This window comes from Coregonus clupeaformis, unplaced genomic scaffold, assembly GCF_020615455.1.
Source record: "Coregonus clupeaformis isolate EN_2021a unplaced genomic scaffold, ASM2061545v1 scaf0011, whole genome shotgun sequence".
In the NCBI taxonomy this organism is placed as follows: Eukaryota; Metazoa; Chordata; class Actinopteri; order Salmoniformes; family Salmonidae; genus Coregonus; species Coregonus clupeaformis.
In genome coordinates this window covers 797,032-824,142 of record NW_025533466.1, presented here as the reverse complement: position 1 = coordinate 824,142, position 27,111 = coordinate 797,032, and the positions used below count along the sequence as shown (strand labels likewise).

At 42.4% G+C, this 27,111-nt stretch overlaps 1 protein-coding gene across 2 annotated transcripts; it reads right to left on the bottom strand.

The window, feature by feature from the left end:
- Positions 1–190: 190 nt before the first annotated feature.
- Positions 191–26,066, bottom strand: LOC121585128 (serine/threonine-protein kinase NIM1-like). Of its 2 annotated transcripts, XM_041901493.1 has the most exons (8): positions 25,948–26,066; positions 22,239–22,349; positions 9,856–9,919; positions 9,385–9,676; positions 9,142–9,254; positions 2,537–2,658; positions 2,071–2,217; positions 191–1,886 (listed from the first exon to the last, which is right to left on the bottom strand). In XM_041901493.1, the coding sequence occupies exons 4-8, from the start codon at positions 9,609–9,611 to the stop codon at positions 1,131–1,133; spliced, it is 1,365 nt and encodes a 454-aa protein (XP_041757427.1). In that variant the 5' UTR covers positions 9,612–9,676; positions 9,856–9,919; positions 22,239–22,349; positions 25,948–26,066; the 3' UTR covers positions 191–1,130. The 2 variants fall into 2 exon arrangements, with proteins under 2 accessions (XP_041757427.1, XP_045068342.1); XM_045212407.1 differs by lacking the exons at positions 22,239–22,349; positions 25,948–26,066 and having other exon boundaries at positions 9,856–10,533.
- Positions 26,067–27,111: the final 1,045 nt, after the last annotated feature.

Sequence of the window (27,111 nt, the reverse complement as noted above, 5' to 3'; positions counted from 1 at the left end):
CTGAGTTACAGGGGACTTGCTGTTACTGTTACTGAACTGAAAGTAAGACATTAGGGTAGTTTCTTATCAGATACAGACACCATTTATTGTCCATAATATAAATCCATTAACCCCAGACGAGAAAGACGTTTTGTAATGAACATAGACACGTGAAGTTTATAGAAACATTACAGGACAACAAGCAAAGTATTTCAGCATTTTATTTAATATTTTTAAAAGATATATAGGGCAGTAATATGGCATCATAACAATTGAAAATGTAATTATTGGAGTTGACAGGTAAGGTGTACAAATAACTGTCAACCCAACCAGGCCAATAGGCCAATGTGTTCCTTTCAACTAGTTACCTGCTGATATCTAGCCTGGTCCCAGATCTGTTTGTGCTCTTGCCAACTCCATTGCTTATTGTCAAGCCAAACATGTTTGGCATGACAATGAGTGACAAGGAGTTGGCATGATAGCACAAACAGACTGGCACTCAGGCTAAGAGATATCAATAGACATCCCAAACCTCTCCTCGAGTACCCCCAGCCAGACCTAGGATATCATATGCAAAATGAATAAAAATAACATGCATTTATGAAATAGGAGATGAAAACAATGTCTAGACTCATGATGTCATGTAACTGGAAAGAAAAAACAAATGCCTCTCAAAAACAGTGCAATAAAACATTCGAAACATAATCACCTCCTGATTTCTAATTCAAATCATCACATTCATCATTCTCATTAGCCTGGATGCTTGACTCTTTCTGCATTCCACAATGCTACATCTGGTTTTACCAAGGCTCAGTCGCTTCAGGTTGTGATTGCAACACCAGAGTTGTGGGATTTATTGCTGCATGAGGTCATATATGAATATACGTATGTGTTAATAGTATGTCACTTTGGAGAAAAGTGTAACATTTTTGCCTTGTCTGGTAAGATAACATCGAAAAAGACTGGCACCCAGGCTAAAGTATATTCTCACAGAGATTGATTTAAAAATAAGAAAAATCCTAACATCAATCTCAACTTTAGGACTTATTTAGTTACTCTTATCTGCGGTGAACATTTTGCCGTTTTGCAGTCACATACATTTTTACTGAAAAAATAGAACATAGTTAAACTATAGGAGTAAAGGCTTTTCGTCACAGAATCACACAAAGCTTGGAGGTGTGCCGTAAGCTGTGGTACACCTTTAATCGGTCCTTTTTACTCACGCTGGCCCCGACCACATGCATAACCACAGGCATGCTCTCCACCGCCCGCCTCTTGTGCGCACGGTGCAACAGAATCCTATAAACGCCCGTAACAGAACTCCTACAGTCCTTCCCCTGATTATTTAAGATATGCTCCGGGGTGATCCCTAGTAACTCCAGCGCCTCCCTTACCTCCGCATCATCCTCCTCCAACTCTGAAGGCGTGCTCTCTGCCAGATAGGACGGGTCCAGTTTAAAGGGCTCCATGGCCCGGGGGAAGTCTACAGGCAGCAGCCACTCACAGCCCATCATCTGTTCCACACTGCAGCGGTCTGAGGGCTGGGCCTGGAGGATGCCTCTGATCAGCCTCTGGCAGGGCTCCTGTACCCAGGAGGGCAGCACATAGGCCCCCTCCAGGATGCAGTGCTTCAGTTTGGCCACTGTGTCCGCCCTGAAGGGCATGGTTCCTGTCACCATGAAGAACAGCATGACGCCCAGGGCCCAGATGTCTACGTAGACGCCCAGGTAGTGTTCGTCCCTGAAGAGTTCAGGCGCGGCGTAGGGCGGGGAGCCGCAGAAGGTGTTGAGGGTCTCGTCGCGGCGGCTCAGCGTGCTGAAGCCGAAGTCTCCCACCTTGACGCAGGTGCTGCAGGTGTAGAACACGTTCTCTGCCTTCAGGTCACGGTGGATGATGCTGTTGTCATGCTGTGGGGCGGGTCAAAGATTTATCTGGTAAACATACCAATATGTACTTTAAATACATCTCATATTCTTTAAATGACATTCAATGTTGCACAACGGAAAAGAGACTGCATAATATTTATTTGGGTGGGCCCTGATGATTACACTGAAAAGTATATGTAAGTAGGACTGCAACCCTGAGCCATACCATGTGTTTGACAGCCGAGAGGATCTGAGAGAAGACGATCTTGCTGTCGATGTCCGACAGTTTCCCCTCCATGCTAATCTTGGTGTAGAGCTCTCCTCCACCAGCATACTCCATCACCAGGTGTAACCGTGACAATGTCTCCACCACCTGTCACCCGGCAGGAAGGCAGAGAGAGAATTTTTTTTTTGTCAAATCGTCTCCTGATAAACTCTGTTTAAGTGCACTGCACTGATGACCTTAGCTTAGTTTCTGACCAGGCTTTGTGTAACTCATTCCTTAACATGAACAGGTGTATAACACAGCCTTTGCCTGGGAGGCTGTGTGTGTGTGTGTGTGTGTGTGTGTGTGTGTGTGTGTGTGTGTGTGTGTGAGTGTGTGTGTGTGTGTGTGTGTGTGTGTGTGTGTGTGTGTGTGTGTGTGTGTGTGTGTGTGTGTGTGTGTGTGTGTGTGTGTGTGTGTGACCCACCTCGTAGAGACGTATGATGTTGGGGTGGTGCAGTCGCTCCATGCTGGAGATCTCTCTGGACAGTAGCCTCTGGGTCTTCTGGTCCAGCTTGGTCTTATCCAGGATCTTAATGGCCACCTTATCTGAAGGAGAACAGACAGAGGGACTTGTTCATTAAGCCTCTGAACCATACCTGAGGACAACATAGAAGGTAGTACCAAAAAGTAGAGGTTGAGAGAAGGAGTAGGCTGTTTAAGCTTTTGGTGTTTTATTCTATATTGAAAAGACTGTGCAATACTTTGTGGATGTCGACACACACTTCATTAGCATATCTGTATGCATAAGCAAGTTATGTGGCCGATGAAACATGTCCATTCTACAACATTCCAAGCTAGGTGGCTTTGTCAAGTATGATGTCATATGGCTTACCTGGTTAAATAAAGGTTAAATAAATAAAAATTAAGGACCGACATTTTTCAAACTTTTCTGTTTCATTCTGTCACTATGGTAATAAATATTTACATTCAATATCAGTTGTGGAATGTGGTTCAATATTCCGGGAAATGCCCAGGTCCTGATTTACACTTGTGGCAAGAGGATGTGCTTTACAGCGATCTAATCAAAGTGATCCAAAATGCATAGCTAGCTAGCCTATCCAATGGCGAGTATCTGCAGATTTCTCTCTTGTCAAAGTGGCTTGCTTGTCCTGCAGCATTGGCCATCAGTGTACACTTGGTGCTAGCTTCCTTTACTGCAGGAATCAGAAGAACCAGCAGGAGGAGCTAGGAGGAGTTGACTGAATATGAGCCAGTCAATGTTGTGGATGTTAGTCCTGAGATGAGGCACGGGAGGAGCTGGATAATGCTGACTTTAACTATGTGGAACAACTGACCATTGAAAACCTCAAGGACAGCTATCTGATGTCTGGGGTTCAGCTCATTCCGTAGTCCCTCAGCCTTCTCCTTTACCTCCATGACTATAATGTAATGAACAGGATTACATACAACACCCAGCATGGTGCCTGGCAACACAGACAACAAATCGCAAACTGCCTAACTAAATGTCACAATGCTGGAAGTCTCCACCCATCCTCTGGGGGCACACCAGAGCAAGCAGCTAAAGTCTATGACCGGATCTGGGACCAAATCCCAGAATGTAGCTTTAAAAGAGCTGTAGAAGCCTAGACAAACCTGCAAACCGTTAGATATAGGCTTATGTTATTGCTTTCTTGTATTCTATTGTATATTGTCAATTTTCTCTGACTGAGGCAACTAACTAATTTGTTAGAGAGCTTGATTTCTATGGAAACCCATTTTCTTGATTATAGCCTATTCTAAAACAATCAATTCTAAGTATTACTCATTTCAACAAGAACATTACTATCTTGAAAATTCATATTCGACTATTGATGAGACGACAGGACAGAGCAGAAATAACCGAACAGAAATGATGATCACACATACTGTGTAGGTTGTAGAGAACAAATTGAACATCAAAACATCAAATTCGACCCATTTAGGAGAGGGGTGAAGGTGTTCTGATTTGGCTTTGGGGAGAGTAAGCTGATCCTAGATCTGTGCCTAAGGGCAACCTCTACCAGTGGAGACTCCTCAGAGGAGGAAGGGGAGGACCATCCTCCTCAGTGAATGTTTTTTATTTTATTTTTTATAATGAAACAATAACAAAAGTTATTCTTTTTAGAAAAAACTATACTAAATATACTATATATACAAAAGTATGTGGACACCCCTTCAGATTAGTGGATTTGGCTATTTCAGCCACGCCGTTACTGCCTGGAGTATAAAATTGAGCATACAGCCATGCAATCTCCATAGACAAACATTGGCAGATAAATGGCCTTACTGAAGAGCTCAGTGACTTTCAACGTGGCACCGTCATAGGATGCCACCTTTCCAACAAGTCAGTTTGTCAAATTTCTGCCCTGCTAGAGCTTCCCCGGTCAACTGTCAGTGTTGTTATTGTGAAGTGGAAACAGCTAGGAGCAACAACGGCTCTGCCTCGAAGTGGTAGGCCACACAAGCTCACAGAACGGGACCGCCAAGTGCTGAAGCGCGTAGCGCGTCTGTCCTCTGATGCAACACTCACTACCAAACTGCTCTGGAAGCCACGTCAGCACAAGAGCTGTTCGTCGGGAGCTTCATGAAATGGGTTTCCATGGCCGAGCAGCCGCACACAAGCCTAAGATCACCATGCGCAATGCCAAGCGTCGGCTGGAGTGGTGTAAAGCTCGCCGCCATTGGAAACACGTTCTCTGGAGTGATGAATCACGCTTCACCATCTGGCAGTCCGACGGACAAATCTGGGTTTGGCAGATGCCAGGAGAACGCTACCTGCCCCAATGCATAGTGCCAACTGTAAAGTTTGGTGGAGGAGGAATAATGGTCTTGGCCTTTTTTTCATGGTTCGGGCTAGGCCCCTTAGTTCCAGTGAAGGGAAATCTTAACGCTACAGCATACAATTACATTCTAGACGATTCTGTGCGTCCAACTTTGTAGCAACAGTTTGGAGCAGGCCCTTTCCTGTTTCAGCATGACAATGCCCCCATGCACAAAGCGAGGTCCATACAGAAATGGTTTGTCGAGATCGGTGTGGAAGAACTTAACTGGCCTGCACACAGGCTTGACCTCAACCCCATCGAACACCTTTGGGATGAATTGGAACGCCATCTGTGAGCCAGGCCTAATCACCCAACATACATGCCTAACATCACTAATGCGCTTGTGGCTGAATGGAAGCAAGTCCCCGCACCAATGTTCCAACATCTAGTGGAAAGCCTTCCCAGAGGAGTGGAGGCTGTTATAGCATCAAATTGGGGACCAGCTCCATATTAATGCCCATGATTTTGGAATGAGACGTTCGACAAGCAGGTGTCCACATACTTTTGGTCAAGTAGTGTATATTCACGTCACCAAATAATTGATTAAAACACACTGTTTTGCAAGGAAGTTCTACAGTTGCCTCAACAGCAATCTCTGGGATAGCGCCATGGTGTAGCTAGAGGACAGCTAGTTTCCGTCCTCTTTTGGGTACATTGACTTCAATACAAAACCAAGGAGGCTCATGGTTCTCATCCCCTTCCATAGACTTACACAGTAAGTCCATCAACCTATCAGAGCTCTTGCAGTATGAACTGACATGTTGTCGACCCAATCAAAGGATCAGAGTATTAATCTAGTACTGAAAGTATAAGCTACAGCTAGCTAGCACTGCAGTGCATAAAAGGTAGTGTGTAGTTGACTCAAAGAGAGAGAGAGACAATAGTTGAACAGTTTTGAACAAATTAATTTCTTAACAAATGAATGACAATCTGTTTTGCCTGTGGTTATGGAACCATGACCTGTTCACCAGACCTGCTACTTTGTCGTGCTGCTGCTCCAGTTTCAACTGTTCTGCCTGCGGCTATGGAACCCTGACCTGTTCACCGGATGTGCTACCTTGTCCCGGACCTGCTGTTTTCAACCCTCTCTTCCTAACAATTATCCTTCTCTCTCTCTCTCTCTCTCTCTCTCTCTCTCTCTCTCTCTCTCTCTCTCTCTCTCTCTCTCTCTCTCTCTCTCTCTCTCTCTCTCTACCATACCTGCTGTCTTGGCCTCTGAATGCTTGGCTATGAAAAGCCAACTGACATTTACTCCTGAGGCACTGACCTGCTGCACTCTCTACAACCACTGTGATTATTATTTGACCCTGCTGGTCATCTATGAACGATCTGGCCTTAATGGCAATGCATTCTTATAATCTCCACCCGGCACATCCAGAAGAGGACTGGCCATTCCTCAGAGCCTGGTTCCTCTCTAGGTTTTTTCCTAGGTTCCTGCCTTTCTAGGGAGTTTTTCGTAGCCACCGTGCTTCTACATCTGCATTGCTTGCTGTTTGGGGTTTTAGGCTGGGTTTCTGTATAAGCACTTTGTGACATCTGCTGATGTAAAAAGGGCTTTATAAATACATTTGATTTGATTTGATTTGAGAGAGCAAGAGCGAGAGCTAGCTATATTTTGTAGTATTATTTTGGTCCGGGTGCAAATGGTAGCCATGATTAGCTGTTCAGGAGTCTTATGGCTTGGGGGTAGAAGCTGTTGAGAAGCCTTTTGGACCTAGACTTGGCGCTCCTGTACTGCTTGCCATGCGGTAGCAGAGAGAACAGTCTATGACTAGGGTGGCTGGAGTCTTTGACAATTTTGTGGGCCTTCCTCTGACACCGCCTGGTATAGACGTCCTGGATGGCAGGAAGCTTGGCCCCAGTGATGTACTGGGCCGTACGCACTACCCTCTGTAGTGCCTTGTGGTCGGAGGCCGAGCAGTTGCATTACCAGGCAGTGATGCATCCAGTCAGGATGCTCTCGATGGTGCAGCTGTATAACTTTTTGAGGATCTGAGGACCCATGCCAAATCTTTTCAGTCTCCTGAGGGGGAATAGGCTTTGTCATGCCCTCTTCACGACTGTCTTGGTGTGTTTGGACCATGATAGTTCGTTGGTGATGTGGACACCAAGGAACTTGAAGCTCTCAACCTGTTCCACTACAGCCCGTCGATGAGAATGGGGGCATGCTCAGTCCTGTTTTTTTTCCCTGTAGTCCACAATCATCTCCTTTGTCTTGGTCACGTTGAGGGAGAGGTTGTTATCCTGGCACCACACGGCCAGGACTCTGACCTCCTCCCTATAGGCTGTCTCATCGTTGTCGGTGATCAGGCCTACCACTGTTGTGTCGTTGGCAAACTTAATGATGGTATTGGAGTCGTGCCTGGCCATGCAGTCATGGGTGAACAGGGAGTACATGAGGGGACTAAGCACGCACCCCTGAGGGGCCCCCGTGTTGAGGATCAGCGTGGCAGATGTGTTGTTACCTACCTTTACCACCTGGGGGCGGCCCGTCAGGAAGTCCAGGATCCAGTTGCAGAGGGAGGTGTTTAGTCCCAGGAACCTTAGCTTACTGATGAGCTTTGAGGGCACTATGATGTTGAACCCTGAGCTGTAGTCAATGAATAGCATTCTCACGTAGGTGTTCCTCTTGTCCAGGTGGGAAAGGGCAGTATGGAGTGCAATAGAGATTGCATCATCTGTGGATCTGTTGGGGCGGTATGCAAATTGGAGTGGGTCTAGGGTTTCTGGGATAATGGTGTTGAAGTGAGCCATGACCAGCCTTTCAAAGCACTTCATGGCTACAGACGTCAGTGCTACGGGTCGGTAGTCATTTAGGCAGGTTATCTTAGTGTCCTTGGGCACGGGGACTATGGTGGTCTCCTTGAAACATGTTGGTATTACAGACTCAGTCAGGGACATGTTGAAAATGTCAGTGAAGACACTTGCCAGTTGGTCAGCACATGCTCGGAGTACACTACCTGGTAATCCGTTTGGCCCTGCGGCCTTGTGAATGTTGACCTGACAGAAGCAAACGAAACGAAACGGGGATAAACATACCTGCATTTGTCCAATAGAAACTCTTGTTTGCAACTGTTGGACTAATTATTACACCCTAGATCAGCTAGATGCAGGCAAGAGCGTCCAAGGCGGTATTGAATGTGTCACTGTCTGTCACTTTGATTACTCACATTTTTCTCTCAACTTTTGCACCAAAGTTGTAAACTTTCATTCGTAGCCTAGATTATAATAACCTGAAATTTGAGTATCATGTAGTAGCCTAAACCTATCAATGTTACATTGAGCTGGGTGAATGGATTAAGAATGACAGTCATTCAATATGCTGTAATAGAAATAATGCCATGCTCATCTTAAACGGCACCGACCACCCTGACCTCACCTGTAGCACCCATACTTGATATCAATAGCATTAATTAATTAATAATATAAAGGAATAAAACAAAGACCTTTGGTAATAGGGTATGGAAAAGTCCTTCAGCGGTGTGATGGTGCTGAGATATCTAATTGTGCTTTGACATGCATAATTCATTAAGACTGGTATTAGTCTCTCTTTCTGCTCTGTCACAGCTTTCAGTGACAGCCTTTAAAAATGCCCCGGAGCTCATTTTGCTTTGTCGGACTAAGCAAGCGATACCACACACACACAAAAACACACACACATACACACATACACACACACACACACACACACACACACACACACACACACACACACACACACACACACACACACACACACACACACACACACACACACACACACTCACTCACTCATACAAACACACTTCAGTCTTTGATGAAGCATGCAGCAATTCCAGCCGTCGTTAGGGAAACACACGATCTCTAATCAATCCATCTTTTAACGGCAGCAGACAGGCTGTCTCTCTGTGGCTGATTCAGACCACAGGCCCAAACCACTGGCTCATTAGCAAACAGCTATCTAAGGATACGTATTATAAGCTCATTGATGAAAACAGCTAGTCAGTCAACACTGCGGTTTAAGATTTTGCTGGAGCAGAGGAGCTGGGGTTTTCCAAAAACTATTCAACTCAAGCCAGCATATTTAGTGAAGATTGGCCAGGCCTACATATCTTCTCACTTTTACTGGTCTATGAATGAATAATTGAAAGATTCAAAGGTTTGGTGAGCATCTACAGTACAGCAGGGCTGTGTCTGTTATGTTAAATATCAGTTAATGTGTTTGCTGCTTGGCAGGTGTCTTCCTTACCTTTGGTGAGGGCGTGGATCCCCAGTTTGACGTGGGAGAAGTTTCCACAGCCGATCTCCCCGTGGACCTTGTAGAAGCCGATACGTCGGCCCACTGTAAGCTCACGGACCACCCTGTCAGTAGGGTTACCAGAGGGGTTGCCAAATAATCAGCATTTACAAATGATCCAGAAAAACAATACATGTGATAATGAATCTTCTTTCTTGTTGTTTTCTAAGAGAGTGTTGGGCATCCTGGTCCTACCTGTCGTCCTGGCACATGTCGAGGTTGAGCCTCTCCAGGGGGGTGAGTTGGCGGGCAGGGACCCCCTCATCATCTGTAGTGATGTCCGAGCTGTCCTGACGGCTCCAGCAGGCGTATCTCCTGTCCTGACCCCCTGTACTCCCAGTTGTACTCCCAGCCCCAGACCCCCTGGAGCCCCCCACCGTAGCCCCAGCAGGGCCCACCCCAGAGGGGCACACAGCCGTCATCCTACCCAGGATGCCTAGGATGGGGGTAGCTCATGGCTGGAGGGGGTTCTGATGCAAGGCACCACCTGTGGGTGAACACACAGAAGAGCACGTTATCACACATCAAGTGTTGATGAGGGAAATACCCAGAGTCCTGTTCAATCCAGCCTATCAAACCCATTATCTGGGCTGCAAAAACACACACTTATTTTATTTGATCTCACCAAAACCATATTAAAAGGGAAGAGCAAAGTGTGAATCTCACCTTTATACATAGTGTCCATGTAGAGAACTTTTCTGCTTCACCGAATGTCCAGACGACCACAGATCTAAGCCAGCGAGACAGAACAGAGGCTACTAGTCTATTCCTCAAGTGCGTATCTCCAGACCTTCGATGGACTGCAGTTTGAAAACACTCCCTTGACCAAGGCGGTTGATGACAGTTTCTGACCCGTAGCTCAAGAGTGTTCAAGGAAGGTAACCCCAGACCGTTTGTAAGCCCAACTTGTTGCTCCAGATCATTCTTTGAAACCGAGGATGGCTTAGAGTGAACAACAGTTCACCTCAGTCTGCTGGCTCTCTCATTTGTGCAGCTGCGTTTTAATTGGCTCTTTGATTCCCCAAGATATAAATAGCCCACAGGTGGTGGAGGAGGGGGAGGAAGGATGGAGGAAAGGAATATGGCTGACGTTAAGGTGCTGCCATGGGGTACTTAAACGCACCACGAGGTTGTCCCTCTCTTGAACAATGAACTCAGTTGAATAATGAACTATTTTCCCACTCTCTCGTCTCTTCTATCTAAAACGCTGCTGCAAGGATTAATGAAGACAGTAGCTACATCTTTTAATCCCGGCTTTATTCATTGTGTGTGTGAGGGTAGTATACAGAATATGTGTACACACTTGTGTGGTCCTCTGTAGCTCAGCTGGTAGAGCACGGCGCTTGTAACGCCAAGGTAGTGGGTTCGAACCCCAGGACCACCCATACACAAAAATGTATGCACGCATGACTGTAAGTCGCTTTGGATAAAAGCGTCTGCTAAATGGCATATTATTATTATATTATTGTGGACAAGTGTTAATGTATGTCTGCTTGCAAGAGTGTTTTGTGTGTGTTCTCCTTACTTCATTTAGTGTCCCTTAAATCCCAGCTGATGACCCGTGTTTACCCGTGTGAACACTCAAACACACTCACAAGTGATTAGAACATGTTTTGTTCTCAGGAAATGATTAGCTGATAAGTGTATGTGTGTGTGTGTGTGTTGCGCGTGCGCATTTGTGCATTTGTGTCTGTTCTAGTTCATTCACACGTGTGTATCTGTATGTGTGTGTGATTAGCTGATAACTACATGTTCTGAAAGCTCTAACAATGTCCCTGGAGTAGAGGCGGAGGTGGTTTTATACTCCTTAATACGTTCATTATGGATGGTAAGGGAAACAAGGTGTTCTAACCACTGTCTACATGTGAAGTCATGTCCAAGGGTCTAACCTATGCTCATAGGGCCAGTTTCACAGACACAGATTAGCCTAGTCCTTAACAAAGAAGCACTTTTAATTTAGATTCTCCATTGATAATACTTGTTAATGCAGGACTAGGCCTAATCTGTGTCCAGGAGATGCCAAACAGATTATAGCGCCTAACCTGTGATTATTAAGAGTGAATCACAATCCACTCTTCTGCTGACGTATCAGAGGGATGCATGCTATCTTACTAACAGACAGAGAGAAGGGGGGTAGAAAGAGATAGAGAGGGAGAGAGAGAGAGAGAGAGAGAGAGAGAGAGAGAGAGAGAGAGAGAGAGAGAGAGAGAGAGAGAGAGAGAGAGAGAGAGAGAGAGAGAGAGAGAGAGAGAGAGAGAGAGAGAGAGAGAAAGAAAGAAAGAAAGAAAGAAAGAAAGAAAGAAAGAAAGAAAGAAAGAAAGAAAGAAAGAAAGAAAGAAAGAAAGAAAGAAAGAAAGAAAGAAAGAGAGAGAGAGAAGAAAGAAAAAAGAAAGAGAGAGAGAGAGAGAGAGAGAGAGAAGAGAGAGGGAGTAAAGAGGAGAAAGAGGGTTTGAATGTTTGAGGGTGAGCACACTTGCGTTCATCTGTCTGAGAACCCCCCCCACACTATAACCTGTAATGCAGTAGTGCAGCATGATCCTCTCCATCATAGCAGAGGGTTAGGTCCTCTATCCTCAGCCCAACCACCAGACACACTACTGTTCTCACACAACCACACTGCTCTCTAATACAACACTGATGTATCTGACATGACCGGCCAATAGCCATACACCATCACAGACAGACAAACGTCAATAGAGGAGGGATGCCTGTGTATGCAGGTTTTCAGTCCAATTCTAGGCATTTGCTATCTACATTTGCATTTCCAGAATATACAACTGTAATACATTTCTACAAATACCAATTACCAATCTAAATGTACATAATCGTGATCTTATATAAACACCTCATTAAGACACATGATATCTCAAAACAGATTGTCACTTGTTTTGCCAAGAGCTCCCCTATTCAATGTCTATTGAGGGGAAGCGGTGGAGGTGGAGCATAGCAAATCAAAGGGATTCCCCTTTGTGAGCTCTCCCATCTGTCCAGCCTTCAAACACCTTTCTGCCTTCCTGTGTCTCTCTGGCATGAATATCTAACTATTGATCTGAGGCAGACTAAAAGGACTCGCCAAGAGAGAAGAGGGCTCCGCTTTTACAGCACAAAGCGAACACTGCTCTGCAAATTATAATTATTTTATAACAAGCATTTCGCTTCACCCACTATAACATCTGCTAAACTGTGTACGCGACCAATAAACTTTGATTTGAAATTAGCCATTTATGTGAGCGTGCAGACACGGCACATACCCACGTGAGCTGTGTGGTGCAACACACACACACACACACTCACACACACTCACACACACACACAATCACACTCACACACACACATAGTATTGTACAGCTAACCTTGTGGGGACACACAATTCAGTCCCATTCAAAATCCTATTTTCCCTACCCCTAATCCTAAACCTAACCCTAACCCTAACCTTAACCCTAACCTTAACCCAAAAAACTAACCTTAACCCTAACCCTAAACCTAACCCTAGCTCCTAACCCTAATCCTAAAACTAACCCTAGCTCCTAACCCTTAACGTAATTCTAACCCTAACACTAATTCTAACTTTAACCCTAAACCCCTTAGAAATAGCATATGACCTCGTGGGGACTAACAAAATGTTCTGTTGGTCCCCACAAGAATAGTTAAACACATCCACACACACAAACACACCCACACACACACACACACACACACACACACACACACACACACACACACACACACACACACTGGAAAGGTGTTGTTTATTAATTGCAATTGGCAGCTAATACATCTGAGAGTACAGAGTATCTAAAAGGTAACCTCAGTAAATCAATGGGAAATGTTTGAGTTTAGGGTCAGGTTGACAACTCCACTTGGTTGCTTGGCAATGGACAGTGAGCATGTTTGTGTGTGTCTCTATTCTGGATTAGGTATTAACTGGTGAATGTGAAGAGAGAGCAGAGCACTGTGTTCACAATTACACATTGCTTCATTGAGTTTAATCACACACACACACCACAGAAGGTTGGTGGCACCGTCGAGGATCGGACCCTTTGACATACCCAAATCTAACTGCCTGTAGCTCAGGACCTGAAGCAAGGATATGCATATTCTTGATACCTGTAATGACGTCATTTCATAGTGTTGTGTGACCCAGGGGAGAGTTGGTAGATAAGTGGCTTGGTGCCACAGAGTTTGCATTCCTTATGTCAAAGGAGATTACTGATGTTGACCTTAGAATGAGTAATGGACAGGATATATGACTTGGGGGTAAAGAGTAATAACATCAGAGAAGGGAGTGCCCACTGATGGTTACCAGATGTTCGTGAAGAAACGTGTAGCAGAGGGTATATAAGTGAGAGTATTTCATTCTAAGTTAGTTTGGAATGGTAAGAGGCAGGGCTATGTCTGTTGTCATATCGAACCATGGTACCATATTAAATATCTTATATGAACTCCCCATCAAAAGTGTCTAAGTATATCATTACATTCTTAAGTACTTGATACCCGAGAAACTCATCATAACAGACTGGCGTCTAAACGAACAAGATGCAGTTCACAGCCGAACTAACAGGTAAGCAGACTTTCATTTTTTGTATTATGTCAAATTCTGCTTATCTGTGGTAAGGCTTAGCTGTAACGGACTTTTAAAAATTCTATATTTTAAAAGGGGGACGATGAGTGGTATTGCGTTATTTAAGGGATGTAAGGAGAATTATCAAATTAGACTATAAAATGGTGCTATGATTCTTAGAAGGGTTTGGTCAGAGTAATGACTAAAAAAACAACAGAGGAGAAGGAGAATAGGTGTAACAAGATTGGGCGTAGGGTCTTTTAATGTGTACTACGATAACATAGGTCAGAGGTTCGAGTCCTCAACATGACGAGATTATGGAGTGTACGACATTATAAAATAGAATCAGAGGTTCAAATCATTGGTAGAAGGTTATAAAGGCCCTATAAGGTATTTTGGTGTAGGTTCGAGGCCTACGGTTGAAGGTTACAGTCCTTAGTAGAAAGACGATACTAAAAAGGTGAACAGTTGTGCGTTTCGAGTCCCCAACAGAGTAGGAATAAAGGTTTGAGTCCTTTATTGTGATGTTTAACTCATAATGGTTAAAAACATTATAAATGAGTGGGTTTGAGGTACCCTTTGATGTGTACAAATTAAGGAGGTTCAGTCCTCTTAGAGATTAGTATTTTGTGAATTACTCAAAACGGTCAGGAAATGGAGCCAATGCAATGTAACATATTGAAACATAGCACCAAAAACGACAAATAGGAACTACATTTTAATACAGATCAGGATGGGGATTTAATTTAAGTATTTAATTACTAATAATGCATGAACTAATAGCAGTAATGAATGGCCATCTTAGTAGACCGATATCTGGAAAAACAGTCACCATTAAGAGTAAAGCAGAGCTTAATTTAACTCGAAGAGAGAGACAGGAAATTACGAAATTATTACAGGCAAATCCGCAGTTAGAATAAGTATTTTGTAAAAGTAATGTAAAGTTAAGTAATTGAATGGGCTATCTTATGAACAAAGAGCAGAAGGTAATTTGAATCTGAGGGGTGCATAATAAATTGCAAAAATTGGTATAATAATTTGATATAAGTTTTGATAAGAAGTTACAATATATAACAGAATTAAGTCATTGAATATCAAGGAGTGGTTTGGAGATTGTGAGGTTATTTTAGAGAGTAGTGGAAAGGTCTGTATTTTCTGGACAGGCAGGGCAGTGTCCTGAAATTACAGTCTATTTTTTGGTCCGCTGGGAAAATGTTTGAAGAGATTTGTGTGTATTGAGAATTGGTTAAAAACACCATGAAGGGATTATTTGATGTGAGTACCTAGAAGTTTATAACGTTATATATGTATTAACTTGATCACCCAAACGTAGACGTACGTCATGGGTGGGGAAGTAATTAATATGGGTTTTCTAAGTTTGTACCGTTGTTGGATCATGTGATAGAGATAAGGTTTAAGGAATAAACTGACCATAAGTAATGTGGTTATAGACGTAATGTATAATATAGTACAAAGCCAATATAGGGTTCCATTGAACTAATTATCAGGGTAGAGCTAACGTAGTAAAGTGAAGGAACTTCATTTTGTATCAGCGGGTAAGATGACAAACCATTGTAATTGCGCTATTTGTGGGATTTATTTGTCATTTCAATGGCATAGAGTAAAATCTGTATTTATGAGTGTAATTCAACTGCTGGTATGTGTTTCTTGAATGGATACTACAGAGTATTTGGTTTGGTGATGTTGAATGGAAGATTTGAAGCGTGCGTGGTTGTAATGGTAAGACTAACTTATTTAACAGGATGAGAGACAATTTCGTGCTAGTCATTTTTTTTTTGTTGCCTAAGGGTTGGCTAAATTAAACGATTGAGAATGGTGGCGTAATGTCTATCAATAAATGGGGTATTGATCCTATGGATATAAATTCAATATATACTGGTAAACTACAGCAAGTGTTTGGTGTTACTTGTAGCCTACTTAGAAAGGACAGTTACCTAGGTCTGATATATTCTGATAATGGCGGATTGGTGGTTTCATAAGAGCTGTGGCTATGATCTTAGTTGATTACAGGGGAAATAGAATGTAGTTTAGGACGCACAGAGAAGCAAATGTCTTATATGCGAAGTGAAGCAGGGGAATTCGGAGAATAAAAGGAAATATAACATTGACTGAGGACTATGAAAACTTTTGGTTGAGGTCAATACAGAAGTATTATGGACATACTATCGTAATAGATAAACTGAACCAAACATGACGTTACTACAACAATTTAGGATGGTTAATGTTGTTACGTTAGTTTTTAAACCCTACGATAGAGGTAAATGCAGAACGCTGTTTGAGAATGTGTTATTTTGTCTACTAGTAAATAAATGGAAGTTTCCATGTTTTTTGTCTGCAGGTGTTAACCATTGGGGCTCGCTGAAACGTGAGAGCGCTGTGAGGGACATTATGGCTTACGTTAGGTGTACAAGGATCAGTGGTTGCTGTGGAGAAGGCAGTCATAGGGGGTCGAATGTTTGGTGTGAAAGGGCTAGCTAGTTAGTGGTGAGAACTAGTGACGTTTGAAGTGGTGACGTAACTTGCTATGCGACGTGGAAGTAGTTGTTTAACGTGCTTTGCAAGGACCGCAGATTTTGTGGAGCGACGGGTAACGGTGTTTTGATGGTAAATGTTGTCGATGTGTGTAGAGGGTTCCTGGTTCAAGTCCAGGTAGGGACGGAAGCAAACTCTTACATTGATAATGTTGGAGTGAATTACTGGTTTAATTGATAACATTATAGGAAAGAGATTGTCTTACCAACACATAGCGGAGAGTATAACATAATAATTAAAGTTGCATCGCTGTGAATAGATGTTTTGTTTGTTTTGACTATAATTAAAAAATAATTTGTCATCTGTTGAGGTACCGTTAGATGGAAAGTCAGCGGTAGAGTATGATAGATATTGTAGAGGGTTTTCTGTGTTAGAAGGATAAGTAGGTTAATTGGGAGATGTGAAATGTTGAATTGAATTGTTTGAAGAAGGTTAAGTAGGTTTATTGGGAGATGTGAAAGGTGGACTTGGATTGTTTAATAGATTGGTATTAAAATAATTATTTATATTTAGGTGAATGAAAATATGTTATTAGGTAGTAGTGCTTTGTGGAGACAATTTACTAATGACATGATTTCGTAAGAGGGTGAAAGAAAGTAGTGATAGTTGGGCTATATAGACATACAGTGAGGGAAAAAATTATTTGATCCCCTGCTGATTTTGTACATTTGCCCACTGACAAAGACATGATCAGTCTATAATTTTAATGGTAGGTTTATTTGAACAGTGAGAGACAGAATAACAACAACAAAAATCCAGAAAAACGCATGTCAAAGGTTTGCACACATCTCAGGAGGGATTTTGTCCCGCTCCTCTTTGCAGATCTTCTCCAAGTCATTAAGGTTTCGAGGCTGACGTTTCGCAACTCAAACCTTCAGCTCCCTCCACAGATTTTCTATGGGATTAAGGTCTGGAGACTGGCTAGGCCACTCCAGGACCTTAATGTGCTTCTTCTTGAGCCACTCCTTTGTTGCCTTGGCCGTGTGTTTTGGGTCATTGTCATGCTGGAATACCCATCCACGACCCATTTTCAATGCCCTGGCTGAGGGAAGGAGGTTCTCACCTAAGATTTGATGGTACATGGCCCCGTCCATCGTCCCTTTGATGCGGTGAAGTTGTCCTGTCCCCTTAGCAGAAAAACACCCCCAAAGCATAATGTTTCCACCTCCATGTTTGACAGTGGGGATGGTGTTCTTGGGGTCATAGGCAGCATTCCTCCTCTTCCAAACACGGCCAGTTGAGTTGATGCCAAAGAGCTCGATTTTGGTCTCATCTGACCACAACACTTTCACCCAGTTCTCCTCTGAATCATTCAGATGTTCATTGGCAAACTTCAGACGGGCCTGTATATGTGCTTTCTTGAGCAGGGGGACCTTCCGGGCGCTGCAGGATTTCAGTCCTTCACGGCGTAGTGTGTTACCAATTGTTTTCTTGGTGACTATGGTCCCAGCTGCCTTGAGATCATTGACAAGATCATCCTGTGTAGTTCTGGGCTGATTCCTCACCGTTCTCATGATCATTGCAACTCCATGAGGTGAGATATTGCATGGAGACCCAGGCCGAGGGAGATTGACAGTTCTTTTGTGTTTCTTCCATTTGCGAATAATCGCACCAACTGTTGTCACCTTCTCACCAAGCTGCTTGGCGATGGTCTTGTAGCCCATTCCAAACTTGTGTAGGTCTACATTCTTGTCCCTGACATCCTTGGAGAGCTCTTTGGTCTTGGCCATGGGGGAGAGTTTGGAATCTGATTGATTGATTGCTTCTGTCGACAGGTGTCTTTTATACAGGTAACAAACTGAGATTAGGAGCACTCCCTTTAAGAGTGTGCTCCTAATCTCAGCTCGTTACCTGTATAAAAGACACCTGGGAGCCAGAAATCTTTCTGATTGAGAAGGGGTCAAATACTTATTTCCCTCATTAAAATGCAAATCAATTTATAAAATTTTTGACATGCGTTTTTCTGGATTTTTTTGTTGTTATTCTGTCTCTCACTGTTCAAATAAACCTACCATTAAAATTATCGACTGATCATTTCTTTGTCAGTGGGAAAACGTACAAAATCAGCAGGGGATCAAATACTTTTTTCCCTCACTGTATGATTCGGACCATGAATAGGAAAGAGTGAGAGAGCTATCCCTGAATGAGGGATAACTGTTGTTAGTCAATTTTACTATTATTGAATTACTTTACGGGATAGAAGTAAGTTAAGGTATTATCAAATGTTGTCATTTTAATTTAATTTATTTTGGTTTAATAGGCAATGTTGGTGTTTTGTTTTTGAAAGCATGAATCACGTTGTGACTCATGTGTTCAGAAAAGGGGGTAGTACTGATGGTATGAGGATTTTTTGGTACATTTGTATATTGTAGTAAGAATATGAGCAGTAGTAATTAATGTGTTATGGGTTAGATTAAATGTTTTAGGTGAAAATTTATTTGTGGTATAAGGTAGAATGTAGAGGAGGCATGTCTATGGAAAGAGTGGAATATAACAAGATGCAAGAATGTGCACTTCCTAATCGAGGCTTTTCCTGACTGATAAGAAGACAGTGTAAAGTAGCATACTGTGTCTCAACTAACAATGTTCTGCAGACTTTCATTCAAAAGGGTAAGGATGCTCTGCCAACTTAAGAGGAGAACCGGGGCGTTTTCTGTGCATGGGAGACTGTGGCAGTAGAGGATTACAGAAGCCAGAGCTGGACAGAATCTAGGTGGAGAGGTTAGTACTAGGTGTTGCTGGCTACCTCAATGGAAGGGAAAGTAATAGAGCGAGATACCTGCATCTATTTGTCCCACTGTAGGAGGTAATAAAAATCAGAGGAGGAAGATGGAACTGCCACTGTGGAGCATAGTTTTTTTTTGTGTCTATGTCTGTGTGTCGTTGTAGCAGTGAATCTTGAATTCCATATTGGTGCGATGCAAGGACACACTACACAGAGTGATGTGAACAGAAATTGGGAAGTATATTAGAAATTGGTATTAAGAATAATTGTTAAAACATAATAATTTGTCATGTAGTGAACGCTTATATGGATTTATTGGATTAGAAATTAAAATCAATTAAAATGTTATGTTTGTCTTCTAGTGAGGTAAATACAGATGGTGTCTTGATGCATAGCAGGGATAATTTGGCCTAGAATGGTGTGAACCTAAATAAATGTTACAACCTATGAACCGGCTGAAGATTAATATCAGAGGTGTCGAAGATATTCTGTAATGCACCAATTCTACATGCAATCGGTGTGCAACATCCAATCGAAGCTATCAACTGATTTTCTCATGTTTTTATCTCGAAGGAGTGGGACAGGAGTCCACCATTGAGTGAGAATGGAGAAATATATGGTCAGATACAACATTTCTAATGTTGTGGGAAAATGGTTGGCAAATTGACAAGAACAATGGGTTGTAGAAAAGGTAGTGACTCGGATGAGACATTGAAGTTGTGACATTGTTATGGGCAAGTCGTTTTGAAATGTGAAGATATCTGAAGAACATAATGAAGAGACGCCAGAAGATTTAAGTGCCGGAGAAATAAAGCGATTGCTTAGATGTGTTGATAATAAAATTGGGTTTATCTAAATTTGATAATTTGGGTAGTAGGTATATACACTGATAAATTAATAGTATTAAGAATGCATTGAGATAATGATCTGTATTTATTATCAGGATGAGGAAAGTCATGATATAATTATGGATGTTTATACTGTATGTTAATATAAGTGTACATTCTGACAGTTGTAATGGGTGATAAAGTTGAGGGTTTTAATTTTCATTGATAAGGATAAAGTGAATCAATAAGGATTGTCATTTTAAATTTGGTTGAGTTAAGTAATTTGGTTTTGGGTTATAATTTATAAGATGACTGAGTGATTTAAGTGAATCATTAGTATATATTAGTATAATTATTTTCAAAATGAAGGATATTGATTGTACAATTTAGAACTGTCTTCTATAGATATTATGGGTTAAAACAGTGATACATTATAGTAATGTCTTAGGATACACTTTATTTTGAGTAGACATTGTTGAATCATACTGTTGGAAACATGGAAGTTAATGTGATTAATTGGGTTAACATATTAACATATTAGTAACTATATACCTTTGAAGTATTGGGTGATATTGATATGGATGTTTAGAGTGGTACATATCTATGTTGATAGGCAAGTACTTAATTGGTTCCTATCATGGGGTTATGCTATTTTCATATGATCTGATTTTGGTTGAATTCTTAAAGCATGAATAGTTCAGGGATGTACTGATTTAGCAGGGAGTGAAAATAGAGTGTTATAATGTGTATGTCATATCAGGTATATTTGTAGAACAAAGTCGGAGTTGAACATTGTATCTATTAACAGTCTTGGATTTTCAAGCAATTGGGTCTGAGATGTCACTGATTAGACTATGAAATTAATAATCACATAGCATTGGATGCTATTATAGTAGATAAAGAGGGAATGTATGTGATTATATAGGCCATGTTGGCCATCAAGATTAGGAAGGTGTTAGGAATTGAACTAAAGATATGGGAAATATTAGAGACATACAGGAAGGCATTAAGAGTAATAATTCTTAATATATATCATGTTATTCCAGTTTAGAATCCATTGATAATGTTGATTGAGGAGTGGGGAATGTTAAGTTGGAAATGTATAATGTGGATTTTAAGGTTTACAGGATTGAAGATGTGGAAAGAAGACTTTCTCAGTAGATCAGATAGCGCCCCAAGTGACCAGAGAAAAGCTTGTGGTTCCTCTGACTGAACATGGATGAAGAAGACTGAAGTTATTTTTATTTTTGATATATTCATTTGAATATATTGTAATATACATGTAACTTAGGAAGTGTCATGGATCTTTGTATGTGTGGGGATGATGTCATGATGGTCACAATTTATTTCTATGGATGTTTTTCTTGGTAGCGTGTCTAAGATGATGGGTCAGTTATCTAGCATAGTTTAGGATCTAGTCAAATATATACTACTGATTGGAGAATATTGTATTTTATATGAAGTTATGTGAAGTGTTGAGGGTTAAGTAATGTTACTTACCATCATCTTTGAAATGCAAGAGAAAGGCCATACTATAATATTGCAGTTTAGGCGCAATTTAGATTTTTGCCACTAGATGGTAGCAGTGTGTGTGCAAAGTGTCAGATTGATCCAGTGAAGCATTGCAATACTGGACTATTTTGTATCAAGTCTGCCCAAATGTGCCGAATTGGTCAATTGATACATTTTCAAGTACATAACTATAGAGAACATACAAAAATGATATGGTAATACAAAATGTAAGTTTACACACTCCCAGGAATGTCATACATGATGGATCATTAGCTTATACAGTAACCTTCACACATCTAGATGGCTGGGCGGGGTGGGTGTGGAGCCAGAGACAGCAGGGTTTCAAACTGTAGAACCCAGTTCCTACATTTAAATATAAAAATTGATTTTATCAAACAAAACTATGCTACATTTTATCTCTGGGACCCTTAGGATGACAAATCAGAGCAAGTTTTGTTTGTAATAGCTACTGTAAAATGGAGAGTGCAGTTAGATTAGCAAAAATGTAAGCTTTCTGCCCATATTAGACATGTCTATGTCCTGGAAAGTTTGCTGTTACTTACAACAGTCATGCTAATCACATTAGTGCACGTTAGCTCTACACTCCGAGGACGGGCTCGTGGTAATGGCTGGAGCGGAACAGTGGCATGGTATCAAATACATCAAACACATGGTTGGATGCCATTCCATTCGCTCCATTCCAGCCATTATTATGAGTCGTCCTCCCCTCAGCAGCCTCCACTGACACACACATACAAACTGTTCAGTACTAGCTAAATGGAGCTACCTTTCTGTATGGTATAGGCAACATCAAATTAAATCTACATGGTAAAATAGTTATTCACAAGCCTGTATAAGAGATTCCACTCACCAGTCAAATAGCAGCAGACAGTGGCTAAGGATCCATTAGGATGGTTGGTGGTGGAGGGCTGGTCCAAGCTCTGGTGATCAGGCTGCTAGCATCACATCCTCTTCGTTTGCTCTGCAATAACAATGGCGACAACCGTAACGGAAGAATCCATCCACAGCACGTAACGCAGATCTGAAGTGCACTCCACTCTCCCTACATGTAGGCTACCAGTTGTATGAGAGGATGTCCTTTCCTTGAGAGGGGGACTGGTACTGCAGCTCACAACACCAGGTAGCTACGGGGAAATCCTCCTCATCCTTTCATTAAAACTCTCACTCTCACTGTCTCGCTCACTCGTTGTCTCTTTCTCTTCTCTCTCTCTCTCTCTCACACTCTCACTGTCTCTATCTCTCTTTTCTCTCTCACTTTTCTCTCTGTCTCTCTGAATTCTCTCTCTTGGTCTTGGTCTGCCTGTGTTTGTCTGTAACTTTCTCTCTCATTCTCTCTCTTTTACACACACACACACACACAGAGAGAGAGAGAGAGAGAGAGAGAGAGAGAGAGAGAGAGAGAGAGAGAGAGAGAGAGAGAGAGAGAGAGAGAGAGAGAGAGAGAGAGAGAGAGAGAGAGAGAGAGAGAGAGAGAGAGCGCTCTGGCCACACAAAGCTCCCCTGTGTGTTAATTGAGATGTGCGGTTGTGGAGAATAAAGAGCTGAGCGGTGAAAGGACAGGGACAATAGGGGCTGTGGGCCTTAGTAACAGAGAGACAGGCCTCTCTAGAATATGTGGGACAAACATTTCACATTCCAAAAAGGACTGACCCCAATCTCCCCACTGCTATAACCCCTCTTGTGCTTGTGCGTACACATACAAACACACACGGGGCAGACTGGGACCGGAAATTAGCTCTGGCATTTCACACACACCGGCCCATTTTATTCTTTGAGATAATTATAATTTAGCGGGGAAAAAAACAAGTCAGACAGGCACACTGGGATAAAAATGGAACAGCCCACCCTGAACACATAGACACACACACAATGTTCTAATGCACACCCCCTTGCTCTGAGTCATGGAGCCCTGGCCAAATAAATATAATCTGGGCATTTCTACAGGCCTGGTTAGGTACATGAGGCATGGGCTGCTTTAAAAGCACACATGGGATGTGATCAGTGCTGTTTTTACAGCTTGGCAACAAACCATCACATACAGTACCCTTTGTTAATAGGTTATGTAAAAGTGGCCAAGTAAAGACAAATAGCCTATACCTAGTATACATAGTCAGAAAGTACAGTAAATGGCAATAATGTATTTACATAATAATAACCACCTTATTACTTTTATTATACTGGTACCACCAGGCTTGAAGTTAGTCTCAGAAAGTATCCATCACACAATAAGGTAAATGCCAGACTGTAAAATAAAGCATTACTGACAAATGAACATGGCGATATAGGCTTGGCCTAGTAATCACTCATGGCAACTCTAGTAGGCCTCCCCACTCTAAGAATGACCTGTGAACACTCCAGACAAAGAACAGACGATTCAAACAATAACCCAGCAGACTTGATTAGAGGGGAGAGGAGTTTGATTAGATAGGATCAGCAATTTGTCGGTAGGCAGAACAACAATCAGGAGAGAGAGACAGAGAGAGAGAGAGGTTCATCTGATCAGAATAAGAACTCAACTTCAATCAGTGAGCCCATTGAGTGACCACTGCTGACCAAGATGAAGCAGTGCTGGAAACAGATCAAAGAGAATCTTCCTTTGAGACTAGTTCCAAATAGATCTACCTTATATAGTACATAGTATGTGTTTTGTGCCCTGTTTGTGATGGGAGATAACGGAAAAACTGTAGGAGGAGTGACTTCCAGGTCACACACACACACACTCACACACACACATCCCCAGTAGTCTGATGAAGTTACCATGACACTGTACAGAGGGAGAGAGGTGTTTTCACACTGCTGTAAGCACTCCGGGGAACACATACACACCAACTAAAATGATTGCTTGGACGAGGTATCACCAGTGACTCATTGATTGTACCAACTCACTGGGCAAGTCCTATCCTATCCAAGCCGCATCAACAGAAACGCATAAGTGTTAGGTAGTGAACATTCCCAGGTCAGTGAGAACAGAGAACAGAGTGAATAATAAGATGGTATTCTACATTACATTTAGCCTATACCTGTTCTATTCAACTCTATGGTCTCTACATCCTAATGAATCTCTTTGGGACTTATTTTTCTTTGTGAGCATTAGGTAATGATCTACAAAATAGAAAAGAGAAAAAGTGTTAAGAAGTTATGAGGTGCCTTGATATCATACTGCGTGTGGATAAAAGGTGAAACCAATCTAGCGAGGAGTGGATGTTTGGCCCATTGCGTTCTATGACCTGTGACAAGAGCCATTTTCACCGCATTGTATCTCAATAATCTATTCACTTCTTCTATTCTCTAATCTGAACACTTTAAAGCAGCTTTCATTTAATCAAATCTGAGAAATGTTTAATGTGCGCTGAGGGATGCAGCATCAAAGGCAAAGGAAACAGACAGTCTGCCTAACAGCCACACAACAGTAGCCTATAGGTGTTTATACAATGTTTATAGTGTTTATAGAATTGTAATGGAAGTGGTCAGAATAATATTTTTTAGCCCTCAGACCTAACCACTAAGCATTAGCTCAGTGGAATAAGGCATTCTTGGATTTCTCAGACAACCCAGGTTTGATACCAGGGAGGTTGCGAATTCTGGTTCACATTACAGGGAGCATGGTATAAAGACCTCACAACTAATTTACCCCATCCATCCTGCGAAACTAGGCAGCTTTGACTCAGGTATTCCCTACATCATTCTTGACACATCACACACACACACACACATACAGTACATACACACACACACACACACACACACACAGAGAGAGCGATAGAGAGAGAGAGAGAGAGAGAGAGAGAGAGAGAGAGAGAGAGAGAGAGAGAGAGAGAGAGAGAGAGAGAGAGAGAGAGAGAGAGAGAGAGAGAGAGAGAGAGAGAGAGACAGAGCGAGAGAGAGAGAGAGAGAGAGAGAGAGAGAGAGAGAGAGACACAGAGAGACACACAGAGAGACACACAGAGAGACACACTGACACAAACAAACACACACATACACACACTCACACACACACACTTGTGTGTGGTCTCCCTCCACATTGGAGCTTCAGTCTCTAAACATTTCATCTTTAATGCTCAGTTATTCCCCTTTATGTATAGCAGTGTATCTCAAGTCAATGCTATTACATAACTTCTGTCTTCCTGCTCAATTCCCAGTAGCCTATAACCAACCCCTGCCCATTTAATCTGTCCACGAGAGATTACTGCCCACTAGGCTACCGCCTAGACCCTGCTCATATGATCGATCTCTTAAATGAATAATAGGCCAACAGTATGCCTATAAGTTTCAGTGATATTCACAACATGTCATGTACCTGGTCTGTTTCAAGCACAGCCACAAGGTAGCCTAAACGTGACAATAAGACGACATTGAGGAAGTGTCAGCCCGAACAGAATAACATATTGACACAGGGTAGGCTACAAGAACATTCAGGACGTCAGAAGCGGCGTCATCTACACAGAAGCATCGTGAGAATGTAGCCATTCAGCAGAATATTGCTATTCATTTTTACGTGGACTATTTGTTGGACAACCTGTCAGCTATGCACAACACACGAAACACCCATGTCGTCTTACCTTTCTGTATTACATGCAGACGCCGATTCAACGAGCAAAATTGCCGACAGAATTAATTCGGAGGACACCTATATTACCCTGTAGTGTTGTCACCGATGGCTATTGCCACTTTGCTTCGCAACCAGCCAGCTTGCAACAGAGGAAATCCCTTTGAATGACAGTTTCTGTGACGAATTAGGTACGGCACGGGGTGTTACCTGTGCTCTCTTTAACCAATGGGAACTGTGCATAACACACGCTCGATGGATTTGGCTGGAGTCCATGCGCATGGATAGAGGATAGGTTCAGCCCCACCGGAGCTCTCCATGGTACCACTGAGCTAGCCCGCAGGTAGGCCTAATGAAGACGTTTAACAAGTGGATTATTTTGCCCTTCACATGCTGTCGCTTAGTTGCCTAGGCCTACTCCCGACTAAAAGCCTGTGACTACACTGTCTCAATCTATGTTATTTTGTTTAACTGAATCTCCATCAGTATAGGCTATTTGGTTAATTGGTTTCTGGTTGGGCAAATAAATGTAGGTGGTATAGCTAATCTATTCGTTTGCTCATCTATCACTGATCAGAAACATTTAGCATGCAATATTGTAGCCCAAATCAAGTGTAGGCCTATTATTTTGCTCGATCGCGTCAAGGCAACTCCAAATGCCAGCGGAGGTCGTGAAATCTCCTATTATTTTCTATGGTATCATGATGAAGATTCTCTCAATGTAATACCCTACGCCTGCTCCCTAGCAAAGTGGAGTGAGGGTAGGAAAGAGATGAAACGTGGATCAAAAAAGCATGGGCTGGGGCTCTGCTTCAAAATATCACTTTAAAAAATATTTGTATTTTATTCTGTTATATTCCATTATATCCTTACTAAAAATATATGTGTGTGTTGACTGTGATCAGAGTAGGTGTGTCTTGTCTGTAGAATATATTTTTAACGATTTTATTTGATATTTTATAGACAATACAAAACATCAACAACATCACACGTGCCAGACCCACTAGCACACACACCCATCTCCAGCGCCCGCATCACTTTAAGCCACATGGCCTCAAACTGTCAGCTTCCTGCCTCCTGTTTGTCTCCGGGCCTCTAGAGGTCATCTGTGTTCCCTCCGCCAGCTCTTTGAACGCCTTCCTGGTCCTCTCCCTTCCCCCAGGTCACCCCCCAGTGA